Here is a 26,156-nt window from a genome sequence, read left to right as displayed (position 1 = left end):
TGTTGTATATATAGGCATTCTTCGTGAACACTTCGCTAGCGCGCTGCAGGATTTTTGCGGCGCCATCTAGTTCTGTAATGTGGAGACCGCTACAGTAGGTATGCGAGGGACAGGTCCTGCAAAGCGCCGCCCTGTGTCAATCTGTCTGAGGCGTAGGTGTTAAGCCTTATGTGCCTACAATCACACCGGCAACTACGTCCTTCAGATTGGAACACAGCAACTCTGCTTTCGAACAGTGCGTGTTGCCAGTGACGGCTTACGGATCCGAAACGTGTTCGCTTACTATGGGCCTCATAAGAAGGCTCAGAGTCACTCAGCGGGCGACGGAGAGAGCAATGTTCGGAGTATCTCTACGTGATTAAATCAGAACTCAGGAAATCAGTAGAAGAACCAGAGCTACCGACATAGCTCAGCGAGTCGCAAAGCTGATGTGGAAATTGGCGGGGCACATAGCTCGGAGAACCGATTGACGTTGGGGTTCCAAGGTGCTGGAATAGCTGCCCCGCGCTGGTAAACGCAGAGTGAATCGGCCCCCAATGAGGTGGGCAGACGAGTCGCTGGCAGCCGCTGGAAACAAGTGGCCCACGACCGTGGGTTTTGGACCTACAAAAGATCTATATCCAGCAGTGGACTTCAATCGGTCGAGGTGATGATATAGGATGAATGCTGCTTGGCGGCAGAAAGAAGCATGGCAGTAGTACTTCCCCGGACGAGTTCTGACACAAAAAGCTCTACTACTACTTAGCGTTTATTGTTGATCGGCGGCTTATAAAAGTTAAGCGCAGGTTTACCTTATCCGTGTCCCGCTAACGTGGAGGTTTAATTAATGCAGAGTCACGTGCTCGCGAACAATCGCCGTCCGTTCCCATTTGCACCGAATCGTAACGACAAGTTCTAAATTCAAATACAAACTCAAGATTCTTTATCGCGAATTTGGATGGTTTGAATATTTAAAGAGAAAAATTTATAAGCGCAGACAAATTCCACCTTACAGTATCCAACAAATCTCTACATTCATTCAACATACAAAAAGGCAAAATATTAAATGTGTTGTAATAACAAATCAATAAATGATAGATAAAAATCAATAATTTATTTATAATTTACACACATGCACACTATCACTCATTGCACACACACACACACACACACACACACACACATCTTTAAAGCTTATATCGGATTTTGTTATGGAGGTGCGGAGTCTTCTGATACAGGTGTCGGTGTAGTACTACTCCATCTAGAAGAAGGTTCCAAACTTACAATCTTGTTAAAACTGTGGAAGTTTTTTTTTGAATTTTTTTAATTTATGTCATTCATAATAATTGCTATAATTAAAATGCTAGTAATTAGGTACTAATAATAATTCAAATTATTTATAACGTCAATTTTAGCCTTGTTATAATAATATTCCACTTTATAAATGAAATAATAAATAAAAATAAAAAAGCCTTTTATTTCTTCATACATTTACATAGTTTCATATTTATCCTTAATTTTAAGTATATAAAGTGAAAAAATAATAATTATAATAGTTATAATAATTAAATAAAAAAAACTCCGTTATGAAGAACCCTTTTTCAAGGTCAAGGCCTCCTCCAGAGACAGCATGCCTATATTCCACTTTATCACAACCTTTTAAGCGCTGTGAATTTAAGCAGGAAGTCCCGGGGTCGACTTCCGGCAGGGGCAATTTGGAAATTTATGATTTCTTAATTTCCTCTGGTCTGGTTTGGTGGGAGTCTTTGGCCGTGGCTAGTAGCACCCTACCGACAAAGACGTGCTGCTAAGCGATTTAGTGCTCCGGTGCGATGTCGTGTAGTAACTGATTATACTATATATGACTACAATACTCAATAACAGGTTAGCCCGCTACCATCTTAGACTGCATCATCACTTACCACCAGGTGAGATTTCAAACCGATAGACGTCCACTGCTGGATATAGGTCTTTTGCAGGGAGTTCCAAATTCCACGGTTCTGTGCAGCTTGGATCCATGAAATGAGGGTTAACTTGTAGTGAAAAAAAAATAATCTTAACAAGGAAATTCGTGTAATGTAGTGTATACGTATAGGTGTGATACACGGCCGTTTCTTATGAGGCTGGGAAGCCTTTAAGACACGACTCGGGAGTTAAGAGCATTATACTGATCACATTCGCGAAAGTTAAATGCATATAGAAGTTTTTGATCCTACTATCATTGCCGCTGTTTGAAAATAATCAAGTTTATATAAATAAAAAAAAAAAAAAACATTAATTCCAAGTAGGCCCAGTTTATAAACACTTTTGAAACGTCAAGTCAGTCTGTTTATAGTCACTCTACCACAAATTCGGAAGGCAGATTCCACCAAGAAGAGCCGGCAACAAATTTCTTGACGGCTCTTCTTGGTGATCCTTCAGCAGATTGCTCTTTTCAACATCATTTTAAATGCACTATCTTGTCAGAGATGAGAGTAGTAATAAATTCCACATAATTCTTCTTCTTCTTTGTCTCACGATCATTTGCAACTTCTCTCTATTTGCAGATAGTCTGGTACGCCCATGCAAGGGACCTCCCACTCAGTGTCAATTGTCTGACTGACTGTCAATTAATTATAGACAAATAATTTGCAATAAAATAAAATTGCTACTATAATTAAACATCTAAGATATCCTATCTCTTAAGTTGGATCAGACTGCTCACGGTGCAATATTCATTTAAAATCGGTTAAGTATCGCGGACAAACATCGTGACAGGAGATTCATATATATAAAATATAACAGTCGCTTGTGCAAGTAGCTTGCAACAGTAACATGTGCGATATGTTAACGAACGTTATGTAAATACCAAGAAAGTCGCGCAAGATTAAAGCTAATACACATGCATGTGGAAACTCGACGGATTGTTTGCGATCTCCGAAACCACCTGCGATGTGGGTATATGGATATACATTTACTATTCGTCGCCACCCTAACATACAATAAAGACTAACAAACCATGAGGTATATTTGCACGGTCTGAGTCTCTCACAAGACTCGAAAGTGCAAGCGTAATTATATCAAAATAACTACCGGCACAATGTTTATGAGCATTGGCTGTGAATCAAGTAAATAATTTTAATTCTAATTGACGACCGAGTGGCGCAGTGAGCAGCGACCCTGCTTTCTCAGTCCAAGGTCGTGGGTTCGATTCCCACAACTGGAAAATGTTTGTGTGATGAACATGAATGTTTTTCAGTGTTTGGGTGTTTATCTCTATATACTATTATCATCAGCTATCTCAGTACCCATAACACAAGCTATGCTTACTTTGGGGCTAGATGGCGATGTGTGTATTGTCGTAGTAAAAAAAAAAAAAAGACAAAAAAAAAAAATAAATAAATAAAAAAAAAAAAAAAAAAAATCTTTTAAACTATTCATTAAGGAAATAAACATTATAAGCACATTCATTTTGAATTCTGTCCAATTAATAAATTATCGAGCACATCAATTCAAGTTATACTTTTTTTTTATTACACTACAAGTTAGCCCTTGACTGCAAGACCTGGTGGTAAGTGGTGCAGTCTAAGATGGTAGCGGGCTAACCCTTTAGGGGTATGTAGATGGGTATGGTAGAAAATTCAGAAATTATAAATTCCCAAATTGCCACTTGCGATCGAACTCGGGACCCGGGGAATAGTTATCAGAACTTTATTTAAATATGAGCACTTTACAAATAAAGTATGTGCATGTGGTGACGGCAGATTACAATACAGCTGTCACCGTATCCTATTCCCGCGGGCGTAGTATGAGGTGGCTAAGGGAATATTACGGAGAACGGGCTTCGGTGTACTATGTGTTAGTACTCAGAATTAAGAACATACAGAAACCGTGTACACAACTTATATTGAAGCATCAAATTCAAATTCCAAAATGTTTTATTCATGTAGACTTTATTACAGGCAGTTATGAAGCGTTCATACATTTAACATGTTACACTAATGTTAGTGATAGTGATAACTGCATTCGTTAACTTAATACTAAAACTAGGAGGGTTCCAAACGCGCCCTGGTCTAAGAAGAGCCCACAACAAGCTTAGCCAGGTTTTTTTTGTTATTACCATCTCACAGTCTAGTTAATGTTGAGCTATGAAGTTAGAGCATCCAAAACCACTCCACTTTAGTGTGTCTCGAACAGGTGGCTAGGCACTTTATTTATTTAGCAGTAGACAATAATTATTTTACCTCTTATGTTCTAAACGTTTACCATAAAATGAGGAAAATTGGAAAAGTTTCCGAGCTATCAACATTTCGCGGGTGTGAAAGGAGACGTGTTTGGGGCGTTTTCTCTGTTTTTGGATACAATGCACGGCATGCTGAATAAGGATTCTGTTTGTTCGTTCTACCGTCTTCTGCAATCACCAAACCATCTAGCGTGGTGATTAAGGGCAAACCCTCCCGTTGGGAGCGGCCTCTACCCCTGATTATGTTATGTACCTCTGGTATGTACGTGTATGAAATCCTTCATATAATAACAAATTCTGCATTTCTGGTTTAATTTGAATTTAAATTTACACGAAGTTTCGTATTAGGCTTACCCGAAATGTAAATTAAATATGAAAAAAACGGTTAATCTTAATGCGCTCCCGTGAAAAACATGCAAATCTCCTCAAAGGATATTCAAATATTCTTTTTACTATTACCACATGCATGTTTCCACTTTCTAGGATATTCATGACCCACACTTACTTAAAGAACACGTAAATATTAATATTAGTTTGGTCATATCTCCTGCTACCTTACTATTTTTCTTCATTTTTCCATCGCGTAACCGAATTACTAAATAAAGTTGTTGTTGCATAAGTATATTTCATCCCCTGAAAAATAATAAATCAAAGGAAATATATTTATTTTTCCACACAAACATTCCAAGTGTTAGGTTATGACAGCCTTACTGAAGATAAAAGACTGACACGCGCATAATACGACGTGTACCTAATAAAGACAGGAGTCACGTGATTTTGATTTTGCATGTGAAGTTGGGCTATAACTTCTTCTTCTTCTGTTCTTGGGCCTTATCCGCACTTGGTTGGTCTGGGACCGTCCGTTGTACGTATGGCCACTGATGCGGCTCCCCGCTGGATCATAGGTATTCATGTATATTATTCATCTTAGTATCCGTAACACAAGCTACGCTTACTTTGGGGCTAGATGGCGATGGTTGTGTTGCCTTAGTATATTTATTTATTTATAAAGGAAATTTTTGTCTGGAATACAAGTATGTTACATGACTTGCCTTTCATAAGAGGGGATATGGAGGGTCAAACCACAAATAACTATACGATTTTTATCATATAACAACAGGTGTTTACAATTCCTTGAATGCGGTATCTATTCTTAAAAATCTTATTTATTTCAGGCAGTACCCATCTAAATCTACAATACAAAAACGAATTATTTATGTTATAATATAATAAAAAAACAATACCAATATAAGGTACCTATCTATGACAAAATAAATTAAATACAAATTACCCCAAAAGGGGATCGTACACTAAGGTAAGAACAATTTCGTCCTAACAGTTTTCGGCCCGACTCGAACCCGTCTCTTGTGGACAAACGTGCATATCAATAGACCAACGAGGAAGTGCTATTAAATTAAGTCTTTTCTTTTGTGTAGCACGCTCTGACTTGCAATGTCAGTAATACCATACAGCAGTTGAAAGTAATTATTTTACCTCCAATGTTCTAAACGTTTAACATAAAAAGTTTGTGAGCTAGCAACATTCTGCGGATGTAAAGTGAGACGTGCGAGAAGCGTTTTCACTGTTGAACACAACGCACTGCATACAATAATGGCTGAATGAGGATTCTGTATGTTCTTGAAGTATGACATATATAAAAGGAAACTGATATCTGAGTACACGCAGACTTCAGATGAACTTAGAAATCAGCCTGAACACAACAGTGGTAAAGCCACTTAATTATGCACCCATAGTTTTCATAGTAAATGTAGTCATCCACAGTCTGTGTCACCAGTATCATCACCATCTTGTGTAAGGAATATGTGTGTCAGGTTAAGTAACTCAAAACCAAATATAAATATTAATAATTCCTTTATTCCATCTGTTACTCATAGTACCAACTCAACAAAAACATTTATGTACAGCGATGAAATTGGATGTAACATGGGCTTATATCTTAACTCACAGTTAAACGGACACACAGTTTTGAACTTCTGTTTACCCAAATCAGATTTTAAAAGTATTGTAGCTGCTATTTGTAAAAATAGGAATTTGTATGATACTAAAACTAATTTAATTATCCTAATAGGAAATAGAGGAAATGTCAACAAACCCGATCTAATTAAACTTTTTGATTCTCTAAATACTTTAAATGTAAATAGTATAGTATTGTACACATTTCCTTATTGTGATAGTTTGCCACACCAAGAAAATACTATTAGATATAATTTAAACATGACTTTGTACAACTTATGTACATATAATAAAAAATTTCATATTATTGACTTTAGCAAGTGTGCTAGTCCTTCTTATAATTTGTACCGAGATAGGTATTACCTATCACACTATTTTAAACGACAGATAGCTGTTTCGCTATCATATTTTTTTACAATTACAGCCAAGAACTTGGCTAAACAAGCTGCTTTTATTGAGCAGTGTAATAATTCTGACATTAACACCTTGGAAATCATTCCAAGTCATTCTACTTTAAACTAGTTAAGGAGACAACAGAGGTTTCCTCTTGCTTAGATAAACAGACAACTGAGACTATCTCTGGCATATACAATATAAATTATATTAAGGCATTGCACAATTTAAAAGTAAACCAAAAAATATACAAAAAATCTAATTCTAATCATATCAACTTGGTTCACCAAAATATTCAATGTATTAAAGGAAAGGACTTAGAGATTGAATTATTTTTGAATGATTTCAACATTAATATTTTATGTATAACTGAACACTGGTTGAAGACTCATGAATACTTGTTTAATTTTGGTAACCACCAGGTTGGTAGTTCGTTCACCAGAGTTACTGCAATTCATGGAGGCTCTTTAATACTATTAAATAAAAATTTAAAATTTAAAAACAGAAATGATATTGTGAGCCTGTCTGTTGAACGGACAATAGAGCTAGCCTCGGTCGAATTAGAGCAATTAATAATTGTCACTGTATATAGACCACCCTTGTCTAACTTTGAACTTTTTGAAAAGGTAATGGATGAAGTGTTATTTAAAATATCAAAGTCAAATAAAAAGTTAATAGTTTGCGGAGACTTTAATGTAAACATCTTAGAACGTAATTGTTTAAGTGTTAATTTATTAAATTTATTTAAAACATACAATCTTACAAATATGTTCATGGAACCAACAAGAATTACTGCCACTAGCGCCACATGTTTGGATAACATTTTTACGAATATAATTCCAATAAGTAAACACATAATTAATAAATTAGATTCTGATCATTGTGGTCAATTAATTCAATTTGAAAATGTGAAGAAAAATGTCTCCAAACATAAAATTACTTTTGTACCAGTGACATCAAACCGCATAGAAAAAATGAGAACTAGCCTCGTCAAAGACCTCCCGTTCTTACAATCGGGGACAAGTCCGAATGAGATGTACAGCTGTTTTTTCAACACGTTTCAACGACTATTTAATTCTATATTCACTAGTAAGTCGGTTGTGGTGACTGATGCTTTAGTTTTTAGTGAGTGGGCATCAATTGAACTGCATAAGAGTAGGCAAAAAATGTACGAACTTTATGCAGAACGTCAATACAATACTGATGCTGAGTTTAGAGATTGTGTTAAATTATGTTCCAGTAGTTTTAAACGCGATTGCTTCTTGGAAAAGTCCCGATACATACAGAATAAAATAAAAAATAGCAATAACGTAATCAAAACTATTTGGAAAATAATTAATGAGGAGACGGGAAGAGTACCACCGCGGCATAATAACTTTAAACTTAATGTAGATAATAAAGACTTAACATCTGATTTCGAAGTGGCTACTGCTTTTGAAATCTTTTTTACTAACATTCCTATCTCCACCACTAAATCATTGAACTCTTCACCAGATATTGCTCTCTCTCTATTGAAGAATAACGTGCCCGAGTGTAAAAACGCTTTTAAATTCAGCCATGTTAGTGGCTCTGACGTTATTAAAGCCTTTAAATTATTAAATAATAAAAAAACAAGTGACTTGTGGGGCATTTCCGTTGAATTTCTCAAATCACTAATTGATATCGTTGCACCCGATTTAGCATTAATATTTAATAACTGTATAGATTGTGGTGTGTTTCCTGACTTAATGAAACATAGTAAAATAGTTCCTTTGTTTAAATCGGGTAGTACTTCTGACCCCACTAACTTCAGACCAATATCAGTACTGCCCACTTTCAGTAAAATTTTTGAAAAACTTATTTTAAATCAGTTACTTGCCTATTTTCATAAGTATGATTTACTCCACGTTAAACAATTTGGTTTTACACGGGGTCGCTCAACTATCGACGCTGGTGTTGAGCTAATACATAATATATTTGAAGCTTGGGAGGAGTCACATGATGCACTTGGTGTGTTCTGTGATTTGTCTAAGGCGTTTGATTGTGTTGTACATGAAACGTTAGTCAGAAAACTACACCACTATGGAATTCAGGGTGTAGCTCTCGACTTGATTAGTTACTACTTGCGTGATAGGGTGCAAATGGTAGACGTTAATGGAAAGCGGTCTAATGGGTCATTTGTGAAAATTGGTGTTCCACAGGGTTCTATATTAGGACCTTTTCTATTCCTTATTTACATTAATGACCTGCCTTACCTTGTTAAGGACAATCACGGGATAGTATTGTTTGCTGATGATACATCACTTATGTTCAAAATTAAGAGACGTGAATTAGCTTTAGACGATGTAAACAACTATCTCGCTAAAGTAGTACAATGGTTTGAAGCTAATAATTTGGTTTTAAATGAAAATAAAACTAAGTGCATAAAATTCACATTACCAAATGTTAAACATGTAAAAACCACTATACTACTTAATAATGAGGAATTGAACCCGGTGGATACAACAGTATTTCTAGGAATAACGTTAGATGCTAAACTTCAATGGGGCCCTCATGTAAATAATTTATCGAACAGGCTTAGTTCTGCTACCTATGCAGTAAAGAAGATACGCCACCTGACAGACATAGAAACTGCTAGGCTAGTCTATTTTAGTTACTTTCACAGCATTATGTCATATGGAATTTTACTATGGGGTAATGCTGCTGATATTGGCACTATTTTCGTGCTGCAGAAGAAGGCTGTTCGTGCGATCTATAAAATGGGTCCGAGAGAGTCATTGAAAGATAAATTTAAAGATGTTAAAATAATGACACTCTATAGCCAATACATATTTGAAAATTTAATGTATGTTCACAAAAATATATCAAAATTTAAAAGAAAATGTGACTGCAATAATTTGAACGTTAGAAGCAAAAATAAACTTGCAGTGCAGTACACTAGACTACACAAAATAAGCAATTCATTTAAAGGAAATTGTATACAATTTTACAATAAATTACCGGTTGATATCTTGGGGATGTCACTAAAGAAGTTCAAAGTTTGTATTAAGCGAAAGCTTATAGAAAAGTCCTATTATAGTATAAAGGATTACGTAAACGATAAAAAAGCTTGGGTGTAAACAATTGCTCTAACCAGGTTGCTTCTTAAATATTTCCTAATGACAATGTGAGATGGTGATAACAAAAAGAACACCCGGCTAAGTTTGTTGTGGGCTTCTTCTTAGACCAGGGCGCGATTGGAACCCTCGTAGCTTTAGTTTTAAGTTTACGATTGTAGTTATCGCCATCACTACTCACTGCTATGTACACATTTTGTATATAATAACGCATCAAAAGTGCCATCTATGTGCCTATTTGAATAAAGATATATTTGACTTTGACTTTGACTTGATTCTGTGACTTATTTCTTCCGCCAAGCAGCATTGTTGCCATGCTCTGAACGGCGTGGTTGCCGGTGTAATTACAGGCAGATGAGGCTTAACACCTACGGCTTAGGTTGATGGACACAGGGCGGCAAATTGTATGACGTGTTTGTTGCAGGCTCTGCGAACTGTTGCTCAGTTTATAGGCAATGGTTTTACGATCAGATGGGCTATATGCTTAAGCCGATAATTTATTAAAAAAAAAACAAATCCTCATCCATACTTACTAATATTATAAATGTCAATGTATGTTTGTTTGTTACTCTTTCACGCAAAAACTACTTAACCGGTCCTCATGAAACTTTGTATACATATTCGTGGAAGTGTTAGAAGTAATATAGGATACTTTTTGTCCCGACAATAAGCTCGGTTCCTTTGGGAGAGGGGATGAGTGAAGATTTTACACCATAACTCCGACAAATTATAACCGATTTAAATAATTACTTTTGTACTATAGAGGTTGATTTTTCCTAAACTGTGGTTAGAGATAGAGGACAAAACTCCTCAGCGACAGTAGCAAACCCCTCATTTAAGGCTTAGTGATATTGAATACTTTTTTAGAACTACAACTAAATTTAATGCCACATCAAAACAACAAAAACAATCGCAGACGAAGTCGTGGGTAACAGCTTGTATTAAATAAATTATTCTGAGAAACATGTTTAGTTTACCCTCAATCTGTGGTAATAAAAATAAATTGTCGCCATAATCTGTATTTTTTTAGACTGACTGCCAACCGACCATGTTCTAGAACTTACAGTAGGTTCCAAAATAAATTCATTCACACCATTCCCCTTTATAGAAAAATTATAACTTTCCACAACCTTTCGCTAAACTAGTAGTCACCGAATAACTCCAGAGTTAACTAGATAATGTGGCGTAAACGTAAAGCATAGGAGCACGTGCAGAACCTTTTTCCATTTCGGCGGCAAATTGCAACGCTACGTGACCCACAGCGTCCGTGACGTCACGCCGCGTCCGCCGCCATCTTGTTTGGATATTGTTCTACCTTTTTATAAAACACGTCTTCTGAATATAGAGCCTGCGTAGGTATCTGCAGCACCAGAGGAGCCACCGATGCGTTGCCGGCTTTTAAGGAATTTGTTTATCCGCCCCTTGAATAACCCTAGTTTGTATTTTTAATGAAACACATCAGATGGGATATTGTTCCATAATTTGAAAGTGCGCGGTAGAAATGATCTGGTATTTCGAACAGTAGAAGAATACCAGGCATCCAGATGATGAGGGTGGAATTTATTTCTACGGCGTGAGGTGCGGTCAGAGAACAGGGAAGGAGGTATCAACCTATGAGGTATGTGCTACCCTGTGTGTCCATCGATATGAGACGACGATCTTAAGTCTAAAGTCTCATATGCCTGTAATTACAAAAAATAAGCATGGCATTAAAAACAACTTCTCACTACATAATACCAGAAGTCCAGAACGTGTCATAGTTTCATCATACATTGACAGCCGGTTGGCGCAGTGGGCAGCGACCCTGCTATCTGAGTCCAAGGCAGCGGGTTCGATTCCCACAGCATGGATGTTTTTCAGTGTCTGGATGTTTATCTGTTTGTTATAAGTAATTATGTGTATTATATTCACAAAAATATTTATCAGCTATCTTAGCGCCCACAACACAAGCTTCGCTTAATTTGGGGCTAGATGGCGATGTGTGTATTATCGTAGTATATTTATTTATTTATTATATTAACCCATTATAGGAAACGGGTTCTCACAGTGAGAAGGGTAAAGGCCGACCGCCACGCTGGCCCAGTGCGGATTGGTGGACTCCACACATCTTTGAGAACATTATGGAGAACTCTCAGGCATGAAGGTTTGCTCACTACATATTCCTTCACCTTTGAACCAAGTGATATTTTAATTACTTAAAACGCACATAACTTAGAAATGTTTAAGGTTATTCGAACTCGGCCCCCCGAAAGTGAAGTCGAGCTCCTACTCACTGGGCTATCACCGCTTCTCTAGACTATCACCGCTCCTTGCACCCATTACCGACTCATTATAGGGCACGGGTCTCTCACAGTGAGAAGGGTAAAGGTCGTAGTCTACCACGCTGGCCCAGTGCGGACTCCACACATCTTTAAGAACATTATGGAGAACTCTCAGATATGCAGGTTTGCTCACGACGTTTTCCTTCACCTTTGAAGCAAGTTATATTTTAATTACTTAAAACACACATAAAGCTTATTGGTTAAGCTGGGATTCGAACTCGGAACGAAAGTGAAGTCAAGGTCCCACTGGGCTATCATGGCTTGATATAACTGAAATAGTGGCGAAGTGAAACGTGCGTGGAATGCCGCACAAACAAGGCGTTCTCTTGAGACAGACTTTATAACACACATTTGAAAAATTTGCTTATAAATTTTTCTTATTCACGACGCGTTACGTGGCCATGTCATACCTACGTGGTCAGCTTTGCAGTAATCTTCCACTTTAGAGAGAGCTTTGTCTAGTAGACGTATAGTTCAGTCCCTCTAGACCCCGCTCCGATCCCCTGTATTCTGAGATACATAAAGCAATTACGAAGAATGTATAATTCATTTTCCCGGTCTACGGTAGCATTTTAATAATAAAACTCTTTATTAAAATAAAAAAAAAAAACAAAGTAATTTCTTTTATTTTTTGTTAATTTATAATTGATAGTTATTTGAATTTAATTAATCATTTTACATTATAAACATATAAATATTACATTTGACAAAGCACTCAGGGCTACTGAAGACAGCGCCACTCACGCATAAGTAGAAAGTAGAAGGAAAGTTAAAAGACAATAAAAAAAAAGCAATGTAGCATAACCATATCACGACAATCGTGAGCTGGCAATTCAGAGCAAAATCGATAAAGAAGGTCTCTGACACCATGTCAGAGGATAACTGAGTGCGAAACAAAAAAAAGTGGTGAAGTAGCATAGGGCGTAAGAATGATAGTGATCAATGGTAGTGATCTCTTCCAGGCAACCACTAAAGGTAAGGAGAACAAAGAGTTGAACTGATGGTTCGTGCACACATAAAAAAAAGAAAAAAAACCATTTATTAATTTAAAAACATAAAATTACTTACACCCCAAATACACATTTTAGTATTTATTTTTGGCAACAATGACAGAATTTTATTCGTGTTGAACATTTTATTATGTTTCGGTATATACAATAAAGTGTAGGTACCTACTTATTAAATAAAATATAGTTTATCTTTTTAATTCATACAATTTCACTCACTCGCTTGTACACTAGTGTATAAAATGTATGAGTGTATAAAAATGTATGAGTAGTAAAATGGTATGAGTGTGTAAAAATGTATGAGTAGTATGAGATTCTGAAACTAGCATTGAAGAGTAAGGAAGAATACATCGAAGTCAGTATTTTTCTTGATGCCATTTGGTTAAGTTTAGGTGTGCTACTAAAAATAAAAATAGATTGAAAAACACAACATTTTGACACAACAATTGAAAAATAGCATGTTACTTTACACTACTGTAATATTCGAGTAAGTGATTCAAGTTAGCGCGAGAGAAACCGCCGGGCACAGTTAGTCAATAATTAAAATGATTAGATATTAATAGCTATTCTTACGACATTCGCGTAAATAAATAATGATTTATTGAATATGTGATTATTCAAGTGAGGTAGTTTTCTGCTTCGGGAGTTCCCATCTCAAGAAAACGTAAGACACTACATAATGACGTCACATAATGTATGCGGAACTGGTTTTTTAAATGCCTCATACAGACTCACTGTTTAGACGCTCGTTTTGAACCGCTCAAATCACCATCATCATCCTGGGATTTATTTCAGCATAGTAGAAGATAATAGCGATTTTTGCATATAGCCACAGGTTATTATGTGTATAAGTGTATGCGTGTGTTTGAGTGTGTGAGTTTGTGTGTGTGTGTGTGAGTGAGTGATGGTCGATTAATATTCAAAAAATATGACATAAATTTTGTAAATTTACATTAACAACCGAATTATATTTTCGGTATCTTGATAATTTAGACGGCGCATATTGCAGGACGAGTTCCTTGCATGGCCTGCTTAGTGTTGCCTTGTGTTATAGGCGATGGTTTCCCATTTGCCATCAAATATGCCATCTGCTTGGTTAGCCATCTATCACTAAGAAAAAAATTGGCCTGATCCTGGAATCGAAATTGAGAAGTAAATACTTCATAGTTACCTTACATATTAGAAATTAAGATTATGAACGTTTATAAAAACGCCCAGCGTGGATCAGTTTTTTGAACAGAAAACAGTCAGTGTATGCAAAGTTGTTAATAGTCTCGTCCACAGCTCGACCGATATATGACATGTCATCTGAAGGTTTTAATAAAGTTCAATTAAAACCGGCTTTCGCAATAATTATCCGGTTTTTTATAATGATGTGTTCGTATTAGTGTGCACAGGAATCAAAGATGTGGCATAAAAGGATTTGTGCAATATATTTTATAATAGGTAATGTAGAGTTATACTTCATTATTATATTAATTACTAGCGTACCCTCGCGACTTTGTCCGCGTACTAGTCAATCTAGAAGCTACAATAGATCTAATGCTAACATCATAATCATCGTGGCTAGCTATGTACCTTCTATTATTTTACGTGGTATACTGAGTTAATAAGTTGTCATTATTTTAGTTGATACGTACATATATACATCCATCCACATATCCATCCTCACAAACTTTCGCATTTATAATATTAGTAGGATGGTACGCATGCATTCGATCGTTGTCCCATATGCCTTGAGACTTCCTGTTATTTGTGAAGAGTTATGCCCTTTATCTCCGTCAACATTCATCAGATCTTCATTTAAATTAGACAATACGTGTTTGATAGTACACACTTTGAAATAAAAAAAGAATTATTAAAATCGGCTCGAATGTAACGGAGCTATGAACTAAAATTCCCCGTTTCCCGGATTTCCCGGAGGAAACTTATTGTTTATCGGGAATAAAGTATCCTGTATATTGACCCGGAATATCAGCTACCACCATATCAAATTTTATTTAAATCCGTTCAGTAGTTATCACGTGATGCCCGGACAGACCGTTTCAGTTACAGTTTTATTACAAGTATAGATACATATATATAATTTATATTTGTATAAAAATTATATATAATTACCAAATTAGTTTCGTTCTACTTTTTTCTCATCAAATTCAAATCTAGTTTGCCTTTTTTATCAAACTCTAGTTTACCTAAAACTAGAAAATTATTTTTATTACGGAATTCCTGGAGTGCCAGTAGCATGATATATGCACCATTGATTGCATTATAATAAACCCTCTAAATATTTAAAATTAATGCTAAGTTCAGTGTACGCAAATCTCTAAAGTAAACGAAATTGTCAGTTCAGTAGTTCTGTACTTTTCACTATGTAAGGAGTGGAAAAGATAGCACTATTTTTTAACCTCCGACACATTTTCGATTACATATTTTTTTACAACACCCTCAATATAGGTACCAAATGAATTCCTTGACTAGTAGAATAATGTACACTTTATTGAAAAGCGGGGATTTTTTTAAATTCTACTGATATTATAAATGCAAAAGTTTGTATGGATGGATGGATGGGTGTTTGTTACTCTTTCACGGAATAACTACTGAACCAATTTGATCGAATTTTGGATTGGAGATAGATTGATGAACCTGGATTAACACATAGGCTGCTTTTTATCCAGGGAAAATTTACAGTTCCCACAGGTTTTATAAAAACCATGAAAAACCAAAAAACCGCGTACAAAGCCGCGGGCAAAAGCTGATTTTTAATAGTTTAGTTTACCTAGATAATGGTGCCAGTACTAGTATGCACAAAGCTTTAAATCAAATTGAAAGTAATCTGAAAAAAGTGCAACGGATGAAAAAAAAGCAAACTTTATAAATCTTTCATATTATATCCCATTTTATCTTCGACCATAATAAATAATAAATAATAAAAAAAATAATATATACTACGACAATACACACATCGCCATCTAGCCCCAAAGTAAGCGTAGCTTGTGTTATGGACACTAAGACGCCTGATGAATATCTTTATGAATTATTCGATATTACATAAATACTTAGAAAATACATATAAACACCCTGTCACTGAAAAACTTTCATGTTCATTGCACAAACATTTTCCAGTAGTGGGAATCGAACCCACGGCCTTGGGCTCAGAAAGCAGAGTCACTACAAACGGCGGCAATCGGCCGTGAAATAATATCTAAATGTCTGGTATAAAATTGTTGTTTGTACAATCTACTATTGTGTATCTTAAGAATCTAGCTTTTTTTTTTTAAATCTATTAGGGATGTACGATACTTAAATATCTAGTTATTCAAAAAGTTTAAAATTAATAATCAGCATTTTAAGTGTTAATAAATAGTTTTATGTTATTTTATACTGTGAACATAGAGAGTTAAATATATATTTTTTGTTTATTTTCAGTAACTAACATACACATAGAAGCTGAATTACAGTTAAATGTAACGTCAGGAATAAAACGGGTAGGAAATCAATTTTTTTTACAATATATATGTATGTTACATTCTTATGTATTTCAAAATTAAAAATAGAAACGTTTTCATGTTTTTTCCAGTTAGATCAACCATGGGTTTGGTCAGAGGAAGTAACACCCAAAGTAAGTACCCCAAGGCAAAATTTTTTGTAGGCTTCGCTGGTGCAGTGATTAGCACCGTGTTGTTAAAAGTGGGGGGTCCCAGGACTGCGATCGCAACCGTATTTATGAAAATTCATAAATACGGTTGCGATTGCAGTTGTTCGGTTATCCAAAAAGTGGAAAAAACTAAATACTTAGGTATAGTTTTAGATCAGCGACTCTCATCGCATACTCATATTGATTTATTAAGTACGCGTATTAGAAAACTTATTTGGATTTTTAAGAAATTAAGGCACGTTGCTTCAACTAACATACTTAAGACAATTTACCTTGCTTTAGCTCAATCTATTATAACCTATTGCATCCCCGTTGGGGGTGGTGCTACTAAAGTAAAGTTTTGAAATGTAGAAAGGGCCCAACGTGCCTTACTTAAAACCATGTATTTTAAGCGTTATCATTTCTCCGCTGATAATCTTTATAAGCTTTGTGACCTATTAACTGTCAGAAAATTGTATATCTTAAACTCTATTTTGAAAATGCATGAAACAACAAAGTTTGATACTAGTCGACTAAGTGGGAATAGAAGAATATGCAATGTTTTACTCAGTCATAGAATAAGGACTGCTTTTGCTCGTCGACAATACATCACGCAAGCCACCACGCTTTACAATAAAATAAACAAAGAATTTGCTATATACCAAAAAAAGTTTTTTGAATGTAACAAAACATTGACAGCCTGGCTGAAGACACTAACCTATGAAGAAACTGAAGCGCTTCTTCAGTTTATTTCTATTTAAAATGTAATGGATATAGACGCACTTAATAACATGTACACACACTCACACACAAACACACACATGCGCGCGCACACACACAAACATAACACACCATACACACCAAGACACACTACTCAATCGTTTTATTTTTATTTTATCTTGTTTTGCTATGGAAGAGTAAGGCCTCCTGACACAGGTATTTTGATGCTTACTGGGAGGTCTTCACAACATGTATCATTTACAATGTAAGAAACGAAATAAAGTATTTTTTATTATTTATTATTATTATGATTATTAGTGGCCCACTGTATGGTACGGAATTCCTCTCAGAATGAGAAGGAAATATTTGTAGACTTCACGCGCCCTTCAAGTCGGTTAAGGAAAACATCGTGAGTTATTTGCTTAAACGCACATAGCTTAAAAAAAGTTAACGGTGCGTGCTAGGATTCGAACTCCGCACCCCCAAAGCGAAACCGGAGCCCTTTCCACTCGCTCGCTTGGGCTCGCTTGGGCTATTAAAAGATTGATTCCAATGAAAACGCTGAAGATGTTTGATTTTATTTTCAGAGTAAAAGTGGGCTAGGGGCTACGCATACAACAGAGGAGCCGACCACTGAGAGCAGTGACAATCCATGTAGCCTTTACGAACCGCCGAGGCCTGATTTCAGAGCACCGGGCCGCAGAATCAGCGAAACAAGTGAGCATCACCAACAACTAGTCTCGCTTAGACTCTCCACTCTACTGCAATTCTTTCCACCCATACTGATTAACAAAAATCTTATACTAATATATTTAGCTGAAGAATTGACCGCGATGATCTCAGGAACTACTGGTCCGCTTTGAAAAATTCTTTCAGTGTTAGATAGCTCATTTATCAAGGAAAGCTTTAGGCTATATATCAATACGCTAAGACCAATAAGAGCAGGGCACCGATGAAGATGTTCCAAAATCAGGGTTTTTTTCTCCTTTCCGCTTGCCGCTTGAGGCGCAATGTGGCGGACTACGCCCCCTTACCCCTTCTCGTTGTGAGAGGACACCTTAGCCCCGTAGAGGACCGTTAATGGGTTGATATGATGATGATTACTTCTTTTTTGAATACTTCTTTTTTATATTTATAAATAATAACTTTTATATATAAATCACAATTTACATCAAACATTTATGAAAAGAAGAAAATCTCGGTAAACTATCTTACTGCTATTTGTTACAGAATGTTTAGAATATATCTGGGAAAGAAAAAATAGAGAAGATCAAACTTTGAGGAACAATAAATGTAAGTAGTAAAGAATATTCAATTCTATTCAATTATATATTTATTGCTTTCATGTTACATTCATTACAGCACACAATACTGTTGACATTATTGAGTAGTTAGCATATGAACATGAATCCCGTCAGGGCATTTCCATAAGGTTGAAATTATTTTAAACTTATATAAATGTACAAGCGGTGTAAATAACCACCTTTTCTTAGATGTCGGTTGAGAAAATACAGGCTTTTTTATAAGCGCATTCCAAAAAAAATACATTTTATTTCTGTTTTCCTAATGGTTACCTAATTTGACGAGACGGGATAAGAATTGTTGCAAAAAATATCGATGTGACGATGTTCATATAGTAGATATAAATATATTTTTTTATTTAACTGTAAGTTACAGTCAAAAGTCAAATATTTTTTTATTCAAATAGGCACATAGATGGCACTTTTGATGCGTTCTTTACATGTAAAATATGACATAGAATTGAGTTGAAGGCGATAACTAAACTCGTCAAGTTAGAACTAAAGCTACGAGGGTTCCAAACGCGTCCTGGTCTAAGAAGAAGCCCACAACAAATCATACGTACAACGTAGCCGGTTGTTTTTTTTTGTTATCACCATCTCACACTGCCTTTTAAAACTATTAAAGAAGCAACCTGGTTAGAGTAATAGTTTGCACCCAAGCATTTTTATAGTTGACGTAGTCCTTAATACTATAATAGGACTTTTCTATAAGGTTACGTTTAATACAAACTTTGAACTTTTTAAAAGACATCTCCAAGATATCAACTAGTAGTTTATATAAACAGTTTATACAAAAAGTGGATATAAACAGTCGGCTTACAAGAAATGGTCATAAATTAGTGACATCTGCTTATCGTCTGCGAAAGGTACAGAAGTCATTTGTGGGATTGAGTATACGCTTTTATAATATGATTCCTAATGTAATTTTGCCTACCAATGCAAAAGTTTAAATAATGTATTAAAACACATTTATTACAGCGAAGTTACTATACAATTAATGAATTTCTTAATGACTTGAGGTTGCTTTGAAGCATCCGGCTTCGTTTTGATCTCTAATAAGGTAGAAGAATTAAAATATTAAATTGTAAAATGTAAATAGTTGATGTTGGAAAAGTGCAACTGCTGTGTTTCATGCCGGCTTCTTCTCAGTAGAATCTGCGTTCCGAATTGGTTAAAGAGTAATTTCAAAGAAACAAGACTTGACGTTTCACAAGCGCTTATATTAGTCCTACATGAAATAAAATTTTGTTTTTTTTTTATTTAACTGTAGAACAAATAGTTTTAAGGTGCTGTTGAACGATAGAGAAATCAAGGCGTAGGTAATTAGGTATATAATTTTTTCCTAAAGAAATCGATGTCGATACTTCTTTATGGCAATTTCGACATCGCTAGAGGGGATTACAGCCGTCACTGTTGTTTATTATTGATGTGTAAACGCAATAACAACATTATTTATTTATCTGACGTTGATAATCTACTTACCGCTAGTAACTTCATCGATATTGATTTCTTTTCCCGTGGGACCAAGAAGAGTCCTATCTAAGAGATAAGATGCTATCTAAGAGATAGCCTATCTGTATGTAAAAGCTTATTGAATCCGCTACTTTAAACAAATAAATAAATATACTACGACAATACACACATCGCCATCTAGCCCCAAAGTAAGCGTAGCTTGTGTTATGGGTACTAAGATAGCTTATGAATATTTTTATGAATATAATACACATAAATACTTATAATATGAAGATAAAAACCCAGACACTGAAAAATATTCATGTTCATAACACAAACATTTTCCAGTTGTAGGAATCGAACCCACGGCCTTTAACAGAAACCAAGGCCGCTGTCCACTACGCCAAATGGCTGTCAAAACTAAATACTAAATTCGAATATATTCATTATTATTAGATACGTCACATCCATTTATGCGGGATTTGGAAAAACACTCCATTGTGATAAAACAGTAAGATACAGTCAAATGAAAAATGACTACCTTCAGGTGCAGTGGTGAGCGCTGTTGTTTAAAGCTGGATGTCCTGGGTTCGAGTCCAGGCAGGGACAATTTGGGAATTTATAATTTCATAATTTCCAAATTTCCAATGATGTTCATAGTGTATTCTGATATCATTTTCGATATAAAATTAAATTCTGATGACGATAGAGTGATCAAAACGATGATTGCTGTATTCTTGGTGCGACACTTTACGACTTATGATTTTTTGCCATATTATGTCATCTAAGAGAAGATTTTTTCACAGGCTTGGCGTACAGGCTGACGCAGAAAGGGCCCAATATTCCTCACTTTGCCATAGGCGGCAGGAACCACCTACCTCTTTTCTATGTTTTTTCCTTTTACGCCATTGGTTGTCTGGAAGAAATCGCTATGTAGCGATAAGGCCACCAAATTGTACTCTCTTTATATGTATTTATATCTTTGTAACTACTTTTTTTCTTTGGTGTACAATAAAAGTGTATTCATTCATTCATAATTACTTTTATATATTATGTCATCTAAGAGAAGATTTTTTCACAGGCTTGGCGTACAGGCTGACGCAGAAAGGGCCCAATATTCCTCACTTTGCCATAGGCGGCAGGAACGCTTTGCCGGGAGAGTTCCCTCATATGGTAAACATTCAAAGTATCTATTCGCAAACTACAATGACAATTCTTTCTCTTGCTACTGGTGGAACGAGTTGGTGGCACGAATTATTTCCTTATTAATAAACCATACATACCTTTTTAAATACAGTATATATTACAATTCTATTGCTCATCAAAGAGGATATAAGCACTGCCAATGAAAATGCAAAGACTACGTTAGATGGGAATCCATACACTGTAATAAATGACTTGAAAGTTCCTTGGATCTGTGGATAGACACTATAGCATTAACGGTTAAGAAAATCAGTGTTTATATCCTTACTAGCTTGAAATGCTAATGATATACATTTTTTCAATCGATTCGGGTTGCTATTTTCTAAAAGTTATTTTTCCAACTCTCGGGAAAAGTTCTTTTTTCTAAATGTCTATACATCTATGCATTTTGATGTAAAGGTAAGTAGGCTTTAAAGTGTGAAACGAACTTACATTCGTATATGATAATATAAGAAAAATGCTTGATTTTTTATTTAAATTTATGGTTAGGATATTAATTAAAATATTTTTTCTGGGGATCTTTATAAGAATAAACATATTAATTAATTTAAAGAAGTGGTGATAGCCTTGTTGTTTAAACATCGGCTTTCCTTTCGTGGAGATCGAGCTCGAGGTTTAATCTTTTCGAAGTTGTTTGAATTAAAGCAATTTAAACATCTCTTGCTCTAAACGGTGAAGGAAAACATCATGAGAAACCCTGCAAGCCGGAGAGTTCTGCTTAATTTTCTCAACGGCGAGTCCGCACTACCAATCCGTCTACCAATCCGCACTTGGCCAGCTTGGTAGACTACGGCCTAAAAACCCTTCTCCTTCTGTAATTAGACCCTTGCCTGTAGTGCGACGGAGAAGAACATAAACAACTGTAATTTGTTAAGGGCGCCCTTGGATGGAGAGCTGTAGTAGGGACGTGGATATTCAAGTGTGGAGCCAGTCTGATAAGCGCCAAGTTCCTGCTGACTGCGGCACACTGCTCAAAAGCTACACTTCGTGATAGCAACATTGTAAGCGTTGATCCAGAAATCGTTAGACTGGGGGACAAAAATATTATAGATACGGTAAGTTATTTATTTCAAATGCATCATTGATCTGGGTGACTAACGTGAGACGTTCACAATCCCTTAAAAGTTAACTTTCACAATCCCTTAACAGTTAAATTTATATAGAATTTAAAGAGCACCATCTAGTGACAATAGATGGCAAACAGTGGCGTGCATACAGGGTATTACACTAAGTGGGCAGATGATATCAAATTTAAAAAATCTCCAGTCCGGGCTATATAAAAAACATAACGAACATTGTAAGAGGTATAAAAAGCCTACTCTAAAATTATCTTCCCGGGGAAAGGATAAACATGTATCTTCTCCTACAGCTTGATCAATTCTCCGACCATTGGCGCACAGGGGGAAATAATATCCAAATAATATATGTGTAATAATAAACGGGGGTAACTTGTCCTATTGCATGTTCCAGTACTTTAGCAGGTGGACACGTTAATTATATCCCCTGTCAGGGTATAAAATCGGGGAATGTAATTTTTATCTCCTGCCTATGCTAGCCCTGCAGATGACAATGGGGGAAATAGAGAAAAATTTCTACCCACGTTTGCTTATTCAGCCGCGTGTTAACTTTAATTTATATGAAATGGAAAGAGTGCCATCTTGTGGCAATACTGGGAAACAGAGGACAGATTTATCTTATCATGTTTCCCAGTACGTAAGTAGATAGATAGTCTAACACTAAGCTCTCAGATCTAATGGTTCACTCTTTGTATGACGAAAAAAAGGCACCTTGTATATTATTATGTCCTTTTTTATAAATTTAAATTTAAAATGCATATAAAAATTTTCGGAACCTACAGGATTTGAACCTTCGACTCTCTGGCGATCTCGGCCTGAGCGCTTTCACCAATTAAGCTACGGCTCTCCTACCGGCGCTGCCGAAAATTAGTATATGCCTTTCACATCAGTCTTATAGCGACTGTAGCGTCATCTAGTAGGCAACGTTGCAGTTTCGATCTACTTTTGGTGTGTAGTAGTGGGTGTAGGTAAAAACACTAATAAAAGTTATAAAAAATATTATGTCCTTCTTGTAGTATGCTAATGGTATCAATCCAGTTGATGCAAAGATCCTAAGAATTATTGTGCACCCTCAATACAAAGCACCCAAGAAATACTTCGATATAGCTATCATAGAATTAGCGGAAGAAGTGTGGTTCTCGAGCAACGTACAACCTGCATGTCTGTGGAACAATTATAATAATTTACTATTAATGCATGGGAATTCAGCTACTTTGACCGGATGGGGAGTCATTGAGACGGGTAAGCTACTCACAAATAACCTTATCACTAGAAACATAAAGAAACTAAATAATCGCGCGTGACAACGTAACGTGTTGGTATTTAAAGTGTATATATCTAATACCCACAAAACAACAAAGTAATTCCGAGAATAGTCATAATTCGATACGTTTCTAGATCATTTATTTTGTGTACGATTTTCGTACAGAAGGTCTTAGACCTACGATAGGAGATATAAAAGCAGGCGCCTATCGCGACTGCGTCAGTCTGCTCTGAGAGAAGTAACATCTATTCGAAACAACTTGAAGTGATAAATGCGTAGTCATTCTGGACTACGACTGATTGGAATTGTGTTCTGGAACCTTTCACTGAAGAGCTGATTAAAGTCTCACGAGTGCCATCAGCTGATTTCATTCCAAATATTGGGACGCTTGAACGGAGCACTATCATGGACGAGGTCATAGTCAAAGTCAAATATCCTTTTATTCAGATAAGCCCGTAGATGGCACTTCTTGATGATGAATGATAATGGATCTTGGATGATGGATGGATGCTTCCAAACAACCTTGTCATTAAGAAATTCATCAATTGTATAATAACCTCGCTGTAATAAATATGTTTTAACAATTGTCTGACTGACTGCTTTGGTTTTGACATTATTTTACGAGCGACCGCATGTCTGATGTTTTTGTAATCCTATTGCTTTGTCTTTTAAACAGCAACAAGACTAACGTCACCAATACTTCAAGCGGCCGTTGTAGACATCATCGATTCAGAGCTTTGCGATGATTTGCTGAGGCAGTCCTGCAACCGGCAGTGGTGCGGAATACAGGAACATCAAATATGCGCAGGGAAATTAGCTGGAGGAGTCGATGCTTGTCAGGTATGCGTTTGTCTGGAGGGAGGCTTAGGTCATCTTTCATCAGTACCCCACACCTCTTATAGGTTAGTCCGCTACTTAGACTGAAACATCATTTGCCAACAGGGGCAAACTAGTTGTGAAAAATCCCCCACACTTATCAAAGTTTTTTGGTATCTGCAATTTATCTGCAATTTATATTTCAGTCAATCCCTGCTGATCAGCAGAAGTCTCCTCTAAAGCCTATGCAGCAATATTTATGTTTTCATTTGCACAGTTGTATAAGTATAATATTTTTTTTATGAAGGGAGATTCTGGAGGGCCGTTGCAAGTGAAAATATCTCTGCCACCTTCACCAGAGGGGTCAATGCATTTTGTGATCGGAGTCACTTCGTTTGGAATCGGGTGTGCTCGGCCCAACCTGCCCGGCGTCTACACCAGGGTCTCCAGCTTCGTTGATTGGATTGAGGGCATTGTTTGGCCTGAAAGCTGATAAATTCAAATAAAAAATGATTTATTACCTTTTGTTTTTTGAACTACCCTTGTAGCACTTACAACATTAAAACCCTAACTTGAAAAAAAATGATACTATTTAGTGATTTAAGACTTAAGCTACAGTAGGAATCACACATTGAGGGTTTCGTATTGAGGTGCATTCTAAATCATACTAGTCAACCCATGGCACGGGTTTCCTCTCACAATCAGGGTTTAGCCGGGATTTCACCACTCTAGCCGATTGCAGTTTGTTTCAACGATTTTGAAAACATTATGGAGAGCTCTGAGGAATGCAGGTTTGCTCATGATATTTTATTGCTACGAGGGTCGGGTCGAATCGCACATTCGTCCGAAAAGTTATAGGCTCTTGCCAGCGATGGAACTCGTTGTAGTTCTTTACTCGGTATTGGACAGATTCTGGCAGATTCTCACGAGGCTATCATCTTCTTCTTTATCATGAATCACTACACAGCCTCATTATTACAATCGAACAAAATACACCAAGTTTCTGTTGTGTTCTGTTTCTAGTATTCCATTAATTTTTTACTTCTACTTCAATTTTTAATTTTTAATGGAATCTTAAAAAAGCTTTATTCTGATTCTAAGTTGTTGTTAAGGCGTGGCGATCTTTAGTGCGACGTTTCGGGATATTATTCCAGAGTATTCATACCTGGGATTTCGTCTGTAGGATTTACCTATTTGATTTCTGATTACCCGTGTGTAAGAAGTGCTTCTTTCGCATGCGTTCAGTAGTGTTTGCGTGAAAGACTCAATACAAATTTTCGCATTTATAATAATAGTTGGGGTCAATAAATTAATACCACTTCCACTGGACCAGCATGGTGGAATGGCCTGAACCCCTTCTAATTGTGAGAGGAGACCCGTGCCCTGTAGTGGGCCGGTGATGGGTTGCTATGATGATGATGATGAAATAAAGTAATAAAAGTTGGTTGGTATGATTTCTTAGTAAGTGGCCAAAGGATCCTCAATAAGCCACGCAGTATGATCTTCCCAGCCTGGAACAATAATAATAAACTTTATGACATCTACTTGGCATAAACAGTGACTAGCCAATAGGTATTTAAAATAATTTACAGATTACTGTCCATAGTTCAAGTTGTTTTGTCATTTATTATTTATAATAAACCACATAATACAAATGACATAAATAATTGTGTTCTGTGATTTAGAGGACGTATATTTT

At 36.1% G+C, this 26,156-nt stretch overlaps 1 protein-coding gene across 2 annotated transcripts; it reads left to right on the top strand.

The window, feature by feature from the left end:
• The first annotated feature begins 14,280 nt into the window (after nt 1-14,280).
• Nucleotides 14,281-24,971, top strand: LOC120632692 (serine protease snake-like). Of its 2 annotated transcripts, XM_039902661.1 has the most exons (11): nt 14,281-14,437; nt 16,418-16,476; nt 16,569-16,610; nt 17,933-18,062; nt 18,576-18,638; nt 20,905-20,958; nt 21,234-21,271; nt 22,177-22,356; nt 23,394-23,619; nt 24,318-24,481; nt 24,765-24,971. In XM_039902661.1, exons 1-11 carry the CDS (start codon nt 14,398-14,400, stop codon nt 24,948-24,950), a joined length of 1,182 nt encoding a protein of 393 aa, XP_039758595.1. In that variant the 5' UTR covers nt 14,281-14,397; the 3' UTR covers nt 24,951-24,971. The 2 variants fall into 2 exon arrangements, with proteins under 2 accessions (XP_039758595.1, XP_039758596.1); XM_039902662.1 differs by lacking the exon at nt 20,905-20,958 and having other exon boundaries at nt 21,180-21,271.
• The last annotated feature ends 1,185 nt before the right edge of the window (nt 24,972-26,156 follow it).

This window comes from Pararge aegeria, chromosome 20, assembly GCF_905163445.1.
Source record: "Pararge aegeria chromosome 20, ilParAegt1.1, whole genome shotgun sequence".
Lineage (NCBI taxonomy): Eukaryota > Metazoa > Arthropoda > Insecta > Lepidoptera > Nymphalidae > Pararge > Pararge aegeria.
This window is presented reverse-complemented; position numbering and strand designations above follow the sequence as displayed.